The following is a 12,079-nucleotide window of genomic DNA, read 5'->3' as shown; positions in this document are numbered from 1 at the left end:
ATAGGATCTTAGTGCTGTGCAATACTTTTAAATTAGGGAGCTTGACAGCTAAATGTTGTTTTCATGCAGCATTAAGAAGTGTGAAGCATGTCGGATGGCAACTTCCAGATTTTTGTGATGATTAACATATGTGTCCTCACCTTAAGTTGTTGTTTAATTTGTAAATAAATAACGGAGAACATAATTAATTTGGCTTCTTTTTATAGTAAATCCCGGCTGAATATGTGGAATCACTTTGTCCATACCAAATAACATTTGACATACTTCCAGGGCCTCTTCCACACAGCTGTCTGCTTTCCAGATTGTAGAACAAAGCCACAGGAATAGGGTCTAAGTAATATGTAGATGAGCTCTGGGATAAACTGTGATGTAAATGTGACCTCAGTCATGTGTCAGTACTCTGCTAGAAGGTTGGAACCTCTACAGCAGAGAATGCTGCTCAGTGACCTCATCTTCATGAACAGTCTGTTAATAGAAGTTGTTTAAAATGTAAGTTGAAAGTCTAACCTGAATTTGAATGAAGATCTCAAGAACTGGCACAGTTGCTCACAGCACTAAGTACCCCGGTTAGATTCCACAGTTGGGCAACTGTCTGTGTGGAGTTTGCATATTCTGCAATGGGTTCCCTGCTGGTGTTCTGCTTTCCGTCCACAGCCCAAAGATGTTTGCAGATTATGTGGACTGGCCATGTTACATTGCCCATTGTGTCCAGGCATGTGCAGATTAGTTGGGTTAGCCACGGGAGATGCAGAGTCAGAGGGATGGGGTGTGTGCCAAATGGCTTGCACTCCCACACTATAGGGATTCTATTCTATGAATAGCCAACACTAAAACAGGAGCTCCCTTAATTATTCTTTATAGTCTATTCCATTTATGCTCTCCAATGGACTAATTATTCTTTGCTGTTTCACTTTTAATGCAATTATCTTTTTCTCAATGTGACCAAAACATACATAGGAAAAGCTATAAGACTGACAAGCATTGTTGAAACATGTGCTGCTACATTATGTTACACTAGTCTTAAAACTTAAAAATTATGGTACAAGAGTTGAATGTTTGAGAGGACCTGAGCGCTACATGGGGGATAAAATGAAAAACTGTCTTGTAGTGAGGAAATACAATGGTAGTATCTTACCGTTTAATCTAACTCTCTGCTGTCACTAGCTTTGAATGAATGTACTAATGCCATTACTACAATTGTAAGACAGACTTTCTCGTAAATGCAATCATAATGATGTATTTTGCCTTGTGATATGTTCGTTTGCAATGGCAAAACCCAGTGGTTTGCCAGACGCTGAACAAGTGCAATTGATTGTTTGGTTCACAACTACTAATATTGATGAAACGTGCAAGTTCCCTTTGCCATTGTACATCTACACTGTTTATTTACACAAATGCTTTTGTGATGGCACTAGAGGCACTTTATATTTGAATAAAGGCAAACATAACTTCACATCAGTGTCATTCACTGTTTGGCGAAATAGTAGAAATATTCTGTAAAAGCAAGAGCAAAATGAGACTTGTTGTGATTGTTTGTTATTTTAAATAATTTTAATTCATTATCTCAAATCATCATCAACACAGACCAATAATTTCCCAGTAAAAGTTCTCATAATTCAAGTGTAAAATGAGATTAACTATGGTGGCTGAGTACTTGAAGTTGAAATGGATACAGCACGACTATTTCTATTACCACATCAATCTGCTTTGTTGTAGTTAATGTTACTGTAAGCTGGTGATCAATTTCTGTGTTTCGAGTAATGTGAATAACAATGTTGTATATTGGAATTTTAATGCTATCCTACCATATTCTGTTAAAAAACAAAGTTGTAATGATAAATAGTACTCAAGAAGACTGTAATGGTATCAGAAACACAATAATTTGTTAATCTTTCATGAAAAGGATACTTCGCTCAAAGGTTAAGTTGTTCCCTGGATTTTAAGTGTTGTCTTGATTTAAATTGTAAGTTTTTTTGTGGCTGAAGAAGTTGATTGTTTATTTATGGTAACTGTGGTGAAATTTGTTTATTGAATGAAACATTAAACATTAATATTAATTACGGTATCTATTCAGTATTTAATTTGTGTATGCATATTTGAGCTTTTATGTAATAATTGTAATATTAAATTCTAATATCAGTGCTTACAAATCATGCATGAACTTTCTCCAAACACTTTAGGAAGGATGTGAAGTGTGTTCTCACCTAGAAAATGCAGCGATTTAAGATTTGGTCTTGATACCAAGTAAGTTAAAAACAGAATACTGACAAATGTACTGGGGTTCTTCTAATACTCAAAATTGGACAGTCAGAATTTATTGTCTACTTAAAGTAATAGTTATACTGGGGCTAAAAGTGCCACATAAAGAATTTGAAGGTTGAACTCATCTCATCAATAACCCAAGATGTTGTTCCTCAAAATAAAGAATTAATTGGTTGAGGGCGTCCTTTAGAGAATTTTTAAAACGCCATCACTACATACTTGCATTTGCTACTACCCTCCTACATATTTGATGCCTCATCTCTCCTTAAATGCAAGAATTTTATTTCTGCAGTATTTAATTGATTGATTTCAATCTGGTGAGCAGATTCTGCATTTCAGCTGGTATGAATAACTCATAGTAAACAAATACAACTTGTCTTTATTTAAGATGTGACTAATTCCTTTGTAACAAGATGACTCAATCATTTTTGGAAAGGTTTTCGGCTGACCATATGTATTAGAATAAGGCTGGCTGACTGCTAAAACACGCTTTGTGACTTTATCTCTGGAGTATAATTTTATTTGTTCATGGGATGTGAGTGTTTCTGCTAAGGCCAGCATTTACTTCCCATCCCTAATTTATATCCATTCACATAGATAAAATGCTCACAAAAGGTACCCTATGTATGCAATTTCAATGTTTTTCTGCCTTTATAAACTATACTGAACTACCAGATGAAATTCTTACATGCTCTGCACAATATAGAATTAATAAAATGGGAAACAAATTGAATAAAACAAATTATTTATAGATTCTTGAAGAAAACATAATACTCACAAGTTGATTGGTATGTTTTCAACTTCACCTTCTGTACCATACAAGGAAACTTTAAGAATTAGTTCTTGTTTATTGTGCGCTGTGTGTTTGATGAAGCGAATCTTGAATTGGTAATGATAAACTGAGAAAATCAGAATAAATAATTTGAGTTGGAATTTGTTTTATTATAGTGAAACACATATAGTTCAAAAAGTTACCACAGTACTTTTTCACTCCTGATTTTAATTTCCCCTTTCCTGAATATATTAACTTTTGCTGGAGTATAACTGAATAGATACCTGACCTCTCAAATCTTATCTTTATGCCCTTCCTTTAAAAGTGTTGATAGGCTATTTGATCATTATCATTGCTACTACCAATCTTACTGAGTCGTAACGCAGACTTGTGCTTTGTTGTCTGTAAATATAGTTTGAAATGGAGCCAGAGCTGACTTCTCATTTCTGCAGCCTTGGCAATTCACTGCTGTATCAGCTAAGATCAACTAAGTGGAAACGTGTTTCAAATCCAGGAAGGTGTTCTTTTGAGTATTAAATATTGCATCTGAATAGCAACACTGATACATTTTTTTGTTCCAAAGCAAGCAATGCAAACATTTGGACACATTACCTTTGTATGGCATATTAGCACGGGTTTTCAAATACATCTTCTTGCTTCTTTGCGTATGGACCCTTTTCATATTATAGCCTAATGTGTTGCATCGATTCTTCCTGCAGTTTAAACAGACTCCTTTGTTAAATGTGCTCAGGTCATTGCATTGATATGCAATAATTTGCTTGTCTTCGTTTAGCAAAGAATCAATGAATAAGTGCACGGATCGCTCATGTGCACACTTCACAGTTTGTGTAATACCTGTGGAACAATGAAATAAAATGAACAGTTGCTACAACAGCCACCAGTTTAAAGTTTGAAAAAAATCAGCAACTGTAAAATAATTGGCACTTCTTTCATGCTGGATGGCATGTGATGTAAAACTACCTGCGGCTTAACACGAGGCAGGAACAAAGGCGATCAATTGACTATCTGGAGATACTATTTTGATAAATAAATAGTATCCACCATTACCCAAGTACATACTGTAGAGATGAATCTTTCATTATGTTAGATTAAGATTCTTCTCACAAGTGATTAGGGTTCTCACACTATGATTCTGAGTTGAATTTTTCAATTCACTGCATGTGTTTGGAAATTGAGCAAAGTAGTTTAGATTCGCTGGTGTATTTTCATGCTAGCAACAAATCATTAGGAGAACACTAGTTAAAAAATGTGCAAACCTCTCATGTGCATAAGGAAGTCTAGCTTTGTATGCCAATGGAGTTTTCCATTATTTAAACACTGGGTTATGTAGTAATGGAAATACATACTAATTCATAAACTGCATCTAGTTTAATGTATATTTCACTACAACCCTCATTTATCCAACTGCTGACAGAGAAGGTAGTTATATTATGGACTTTTCAATGTTGGGGAATGAGTACTGAATTAGAGAGAATTACAGTACACCCGTTCCCTCACTTCCAACATTGCAGAACCCAGAAGTGCAACCTCTCACCACACCCTCCATACAAACGACGAAGGTTCTTCTTGTCCACAATGCTGAATCCAGTGATGCATGCTTGGAATTGAGAAATATTTGCACAAGCAAGCCAAGACATTTCTGTGAATAGCCATTCCTGCAAAAATGGTGGGCTGGAATGTAAACTATCCACCAATGAGACACATCAATTCCAAGTTATCTTTTAGTTTCAAATTGGCATGGTACTGGCATGGATAGAGGATTGGCAGAGAATAGGGATAAAGGGGTCTTTTTCAGGATGGCAGCCAGTGATGAGTGGAAGTCCAAGGGAGTCTGTTGGGACCTCAACTATTCATGTTATAGACTAATTATTCGGGCAAAGGAACCGAGAGGCTAAGTTTGCAGAAGATACAAAGATATATAGAGAGACAGGTAGTGTTGAGGAAGTGGGGAGGCTCAGAAGGACTTGGAAAGGCTAGGAGGGTGGTCAAAGAAGTGGCAGATGGAATACAATATGGGAAAGTTATGAGGTTAAGCACTTTCGTATGAAAAGAGGTGTACACTATTTTCTAAATCGAGTCATACAGTCAGATGGCATGCAAACAGGCCCTTCAATCCAACTAGTCCATGCTGACCATATTCCCAAACTAAACTAATCTCAGCTCTCTGCGCTTGGCCAAATCTCCCTTCAGTTATTTTCTATTCATGAACTTATCCAAAATCTTTTAAATGTGGTAATTGTACCTGCATCCACCACTTTCTCTGGGAGTTCAATGGGAAAAAGCTGCAGAAATCTGAAGCACAAAGCGACGTAGAAGTTTTAGTTCAGAACTCTCTTAAGGGTAACACCGGTTCAGATGGTAGTTAGAAAACAAATGCAATGTTAACATTTATTTCAAGAGGGATAGAATACAAGATCAGAGATGTACTGCTGAGGATTTATAAGGCTCTGGTCAGACCGCATTTTGAATATAGTGAGCCGTTTTAGGCCCTGTATCTAAGGAAGGATATGCGGTATAGGAGACGATCCAGAGGAGGTACACAAAGATGAACCCGAGGACGAAGGGCTTGCCAGATTAGGAGCCGTTAAGGACTGGGAGTTCGTACTTGATGCAATATAGAAGGATGAGGGGGCCTCTGATTGAAACTTTTAGAATATTGAGAAGCCTGGATACAATCGACATGGAGAAGATGGAGCTGAAATTGAAGCGTGAGGACCCAGTACAGAAGTTAGTGCAATGTTGGTCTGGGGCAACGGAAGTGTTTCTATTGGACTGTTATAGACTTTGGAATCAGTGGACTGATCCATATTCAAGAACTCAGTGGCTGACTTAAACAAGTAGACTACTGTTATAGACTTTATTAGTAAGTGTGTAGAATACTGCATGCCTAATGTTCCCTCACCAGAAACCATGGATGATCCACTGGCCACTGAAATCCAAGTCTGAGGCATTCAGGTTGGGAAACCCTGGCCAATACAGGAAATCCAGGAATGACCTTTGTACGGCCATCAAAAGGAAATACAAAACTAAGCTGGAGACCCAGACCAAGCACACAGATACCTGCTTGTGGCAAGGTTTACACAATACAATGGATTACAAAATGAAGTTGAACAGAATGTAACACAGTAGGAGGAGGAACACAGCAGGCCAGGCAGCATCAGAGGTGCAGGAAAGCTGAAGTTTTTGGTCAGGACCTTTCTTCAGAAATGGGGGAGAAGAAGGGGGCTCTGAAATAAATAGAGAGGGAGGGGTTCAGGCTGGGGAAGGTAGGTGGGTTCGTGATAGGAGAGTGCAGGTAGGTTGTGATGGGGATTGGTCAGTGAGGTGGGAGGAGTGGATAGGTGAGAGAGAAGATGGACAGGTCAAGGAGGCGAGGATGAGAGGGAGGGTTGGTCATGAGATGAGGTTGGGGATGGGGAGAGTTTGAAGCTAGTAAAGTCCACATTGAGACCATTGGGTTGTAGGCTCCCGAGGCAGAATATGAGGTGTTGCTCCTCCAGTTTCCGGGTGGCATTGTTGTGACAGTGGAGAAGGCTCAGGATGGACATGTCGTCCAGGGAGTGGGAGGGGGAGTTCAAGTGGTTCATGATTGGAAGGTGCTGTCATTTGTCGCGAACCAAGCGTAAGTGTTCTACAAAGCGGTCTCCGAATCTTTGTTGGTGGCACCAGTGTAGAGGAGGCCACATCGGAAACAGCAGATACAGTAGACCACATTAACAGATGTGCAGGTAACAATCTGTCTGATGTGGAAGGTTTTTTGGGGCCTGGGATGGAGGTGAGGGTGGAGGTATACGTGTAGCACCTCCTGCGGTTGCGGGGAAAGGTGCCAGGGGTGGTGGAACTAGTGGGGAGTATGGAACGGACAAAGGAGCCACACAGAGAGCGGTCCCTATGGAAGGCAGAGGGCTGCACGATCTGTGGTGGAGAGGTTGGAGTGAGTGAGAGGGATGACAGCTCTCCACTCCAACCCTAACCTCACTATCAAACCCACAGATAACAGAGGCACAGTTATGGTATAGTGCACTGACCTTTACATAGCTGAGGCCACCTCCTCTTACTGTCCCCTTGATCATGACCCCACCCCCGACCACCAAAACATCATATACCAGACCATCCACAACCTCATCACTTCAGATGGCCTCCCACCTACAACCTACAACCTCCAACCTCATTGTTCTCCAAGCCTGCACCGCCCGTTTCTATCTCCTTCCCAAAATCCACAAACCTGACTGCCCTGGCCAACCTATAGTCTCTGCCTGCTCCTGCCCCACTGAACATATCTTTGATTACCTAGGCTATACTTTCTCCCCCCGGTCCAGGAACTCCCCATCTACTCTGGACATCACCCACGCCCTCCACCACCTCCGAGGCTTCCAATTCCCTGGCCCCCAACACCTCATCTTCACTATGGACATCCAATCCCTGTATACTTGAATCCCCATGCAGATGGCCTAAAAGCCCTCCGCTTCTTCCCCTGCCGCAGGCCCAACCAACCCCCTCCACTGACAACCTGATCCATTTAACTGAACTTGAACTTAACATTAACAACTTCTCCTTCAACTCCTCCCACTTCCTACAGTCTAAGGGGGTGGCCATGGGAACCCACATGGGTCCAAGCTATGCCTGCCACTTCGTAGGATATGTGGAACAATCCCTCTTCCCCCATCTCTTCTTTCATTACATCGATGACCGTATCGGCGCTGCCTCATGCTCCCACGAAGAGCTTGAAGAGTTCATCAACATTACTAACACCTTTCACCCCAACATCAAGTTCATCTGGACCATCTCTGATACCTCTCTGTCCTTCCTGGGCCTGTCTGTCTCCATCTCTGGTGACCACCTCGAAACTGATATCTATTTCAAGCCCACTGACTCCCACAGTTACCTAGATTACACCTCCTCTTACCCACCTTCCTGCAAGAATTGGATCCCCTAATCCCATTTCCTCTGTCTCCACCGCATCTGCTCCCAAGGTGAGACATTCCACTCCCGAACATCCCAGATGTCTTCATATTTCAAGGATCGCAACATCACCCCTTCGGTGGTCAAAAACGCCTTCGACCACATCTGTTGTATTTCCCGCTCCTCAGCTCTCACACCCTGTCCCCGCAATGAAAATAAAGACAGAATCCCTCTTGTCCTCACGTATCATCCCACTAACCTCCGGATTCAATGCATCATTCTCTGCCACTTCCACCCCTGCAATCTGACCCCACTACGAAGGATATATTTCTCTCCCTTTCTCTCACCTTTATCTGCCTTCCACAGGGACAGTGCTCTCCGCAACTTCCTTGTCTGCTCCACATTTCCCACTAGCCCCACCACCCAGGCACCTTTCCCTGCAACTGCAGGAGGAGCCACACCACCGCCCCCCCCACCTCCATCCCAGGCCCCAAAAAACCTTCCACATCAGACAGATGTTCACTTGCACATCCACTAATGTGGTCTATTGTATCCACCGCTCCGGATGTGGCCACCTCTACATTGGTGACACCAAGCAGAGACTGCTTTGTAGAGCACCTGCGCACGGTTCATGACAAATGACAACACCTTCCAGTCATGAACCACTTGAAATCCCATGTTACAACGATGCCACCTGGAAACTGGAGGAGCAGCACCTCATATTCTGCCTTGGGAGCCTACAACCCAATGGTCTCAATGTGGACTTTACTAGCTTCAAACTCTCCCCACCCCCAATCTCATCCCATGACCAACCCTCCCTCTTGTCCCTGCCTCCTTGACCTGTCTGTCTTCTCTCCTGCCAATCTGTGCAACCCACCTCACCGATCAATCCCCACCACTGCCTACCTGCACTCACCTATCACCATTCCACCTACCTTGCCCAGCCCCTCTTATCCCTGCCTCCCTGACCTGTCCATCTTCTCACCCACCTATCCACTCCTCCCACCTCACTGACCAATTCCCACCACTACCTACCTGCACTCTCCTATCACCATCCCACCTACCATCCCTAGCCCGAACCCCCCCACTCTATTTATTTCAGAGCCCCCTTCCCCTCCCCCATTTCTCAAGAAGGGTCCTGACCTGAAACGTCAGCTTTCCTGCTCCTCTGATGTTGCCTGGCCTGCTGTGCTTCTCCAGCTCCACACTGTGTCATCTCAGACCCCAGCATTGGCAGTTCTTACTATCTTGATGTCAAACAGAATCTGGGGCAACAGTACATCCCTTCCCAATGAGCTCAATGCATTCTATGCTCACTTTGAACAGAAAGGCAGTAAAATGATGTCAACTATTCCAACAGCCTCGGTTACACCAGTACTCTCAGTTTACTGCCGCAGACATCAGATTGGCCTTCTTGACGGTGAATTCATGGAAAGTGACTGTCCCGAATGGAGTCCTCGGCCATGCACTCAGATCCCATGCAGACAAGCTGACAGGAGTATACACAGAAACCTTTAACCTCTCTTTACTATGATCTGAAGTCCCCAAATGCTTCAAGAAGACCACAATCATTCTGGTGCCAAAGAAAAGTTATGCATTCTGCCTCAATGACTACTGCCCAGTGGCTCTGACCTCCATTATTATGAAGGGCTTTGAGAGGTTAGTCATGCCTCATGTCAACTCCAGCCTCTAGATTACCTTGAAACCTTGCTGTTTGCCTACTGGTGCAACAGATCCATGGTTGATGCTATCTCCCTGGCCCTACACTCTGAAACATCTGGATAACAAGCACACCTATGTTAGGCTTCTACTTATTAAATCACAGAATCCCTGCAGTGTGGAAACAGGCTATTTGGCCCATCTAGTCCACACTGCCCCTCTGAAGAGCATCGCACTCCAACTCATTCCCTTACCCCTGCATTTCCCATGTCTAGCCCACATAACCTAAACATTCCTGGGCACAATGGGCAATTTAGCACGGCCAATCCACCTAACCTGCACATCTTTGGACTGTAGGAGGAAACCGGAGCACCTGGAGGAAACCTACGCAGTCATGGGGAGAATGTGCAAACTCCACACAGACTGTCACCCGAGGGTGGAATCGAACTCAGGCCCCTGGTGCTGTGAGGCAGCGGTGCTAACCACTGAGCCATTGAGCCACCCCCTTTTTTTTGAGAAATATGTATATATTAACTACAGTTCCACCTTCAACACCATATTTTCCAACAAACTCATCTTCTAAGGTCTCAGCTGCCCACTCTGTAACTGGATCCCTGGTTTCCTGACCCACAGACCGCAATCAGAAACAATGGGTGACAACACCTCTTCAACAATAATCCTCAGCACTGGTGCTCCATACTTACTATAACCCTTAAACACCAACAGTTGTGTGGTCAAATACCACCCCCAACTCCATTTACAAATTTGTTGATGACGCCACTGTTGTAGATCAGATCTGAAACAATGATGCGACAGAATACAGGAAAGAGATTGGAGATAATGGGAACTGCAGATGCTGGAGATTCCAAGATAATAAAATGTGAGGCTGGATGAACACAGCAGGCCAAGCAGCATCTCAGGAGCACAAAAGCTGACGTTTCGGGCCTAGACCCTTCATCAGAGAGGGGGATGGGGGGAGGGAACTGGAATAAATAGGGAGAGAGGGGGAGGCGGACCGAAGATGGAGAGTAAAGAAGATAGGTGGAGAGGGTGTAGGTGGGGAGGTAGGGAGGGGATAGGTCAGTCCAGGGAAGACGGACAGGTCAAGGAGGTGGGATGAGGTTAGTAGGTAGCTGGGGGTGCGGCTTGGGGTGGGAGGAAGGGATGGGTGAGAGGAAGAACCGGTTAGGGAGGCAGAGACAGGTTGGACTGGTTTTGGGATGCAGTGGGTGGGGGGGAAGAGCTGGGCTGGTTGTGTGGTGCAGTGGGGGGAGGGGATGAACTGGGCTGGTTTAGGGATGCAGTAGGGGAAGGGGAGATTTTGAAACTGGTGAAGTCCACATTGATGCCATATGGCTGCAGGGTTCCCAGGCGGAATATGAGTTGCTGTTCCTGCAACCTTCGGGTGGCATCATTGTGGCAGTGCAGGAGATTGGAAAGAGATTGTGTGCTTAGCAGCAGGTGTAAAGACAACAATCTCTCCAATGTTAGCAAAACAAAGGAGCCAGTCATTGACTTCAAGAGGTGGAGTGGAGGGAATGCTCCTGTCTGCATCAATGGTGCTGAGGTGGGGCATCAAGTTCCTGGGAGTGATGATCACAAAAAAATTGTCCTGGTCCACCCATGTTGTCGTGACGGTCAAGAAAACACCAAAAGGTCTCTATTTCCTCAGGAGGATAAGGAATTTGGCATTCTTACCAAATTTTATAAATGCATCACTGAAAGCATCCTACCTGGATGCATCACGGCATGGTATGGCAATGTTCTTCCCAAGACTGGATGGAACTAAAGCTGTGAACACAGCCCAGGTCATCACACAAATGAACCTCCCACCCACTAACTCCAGTTATACTTCCCTTTGCTTTGGGAAAGCAATTAAAGATCCCTCCCACCCCGCTTATACTGTCTTCCGCCTTCTACCGTCAGGCAGAAGATATAAACGTTTGAACTCACATACAAGTATTCAAGAATTGCTTCTTCTTTGCAGTTTCCGACTTTTGAGCAGAGCACTCAAATGTTAATGTTGAGATCTTGCTGCACCTTCTCTGCAGCTGTAACACTATATTCTGCATTCGATTCTGCAACCTAATGCACTTTGTATGGTATGATCTGCCTGAACTGCATGCAAAACAACATTTTTCACTGCGATAACAAAGTGTGGAGCTGGATGAACACAGCAGGCCAAGCAACATCTTAGAAGCACAAATTGTGCTCCAAAGTTGCTGCTTGGCCTGCTGTATTCATCCTGCTCCACAGTTTGTTAACACTTTTCACTGTGTTTTGGTGCATGTGACAATAATTAATCAATCGACAAAACTAGCAGGAGAGACTAGGAACCGAGTGCACAGCCTCAGCGTGAAGAGACGATGACCCTTTAGAACTCAGATAAGGAAGAATTTCTTCAGACAGAGGGTGGTGAATCTGGGGGATTCATTGCCACAGAATGCTGTGGAGGCCAAGTCA

The 12,079-nt window shown here is 43.5% G+C and overlaps 1 protein-coding gene across 4 annotated transcripts in view; it reads right to left on the bottom strand.

The window, feature by feature from the left end:
* Positions 1 to 12,079, bottom strand: part of lipca (lipase, hepatic a) — an 81,873-nt gene that overhangs the window by 6,622 nt on the left and 63,172 nt on the right. For all 4 annotated transcript variants that reach the window (XM_048562735.2, XM_048562738.2, XM_048562736.2 and 1 more), the window contains 2 exons: positions 3,647 to 3,889; positions 3,041 to 3,161 (listed from right to left, as the gene is read on the bottom strand). In XM_048562735.2, the coding sequence (XP_048418692.1) occupies positions 3,041 to 3,161; positions 3,647 to 3,889 (364 nt within the window). The remainder of the gene's footprint in view (positions 1 to 3,040; positions 3,162 to 3,646; positions 3,890 to 12,079) is intronic.

Source organism: Stegostoma tigrinum, chromosome 33, assembly GCF_030684315.1.
Source record: "Stegostoma tigrinum isolate sSteTig4 chromosome 33, sSteTig4.hap1, whole genome shotgun sequence".
Classification (NCBI taxonomy): Eukaryota; Metazoa; Chordata; class Chondrichthyes; order Orectolobiformes; family Stegostomatidae; genus Stegostoma; species Stegostoma tigrinum.
This window is presented reverse-complemented; position numbering and strand designations above follow the sequence as displayed.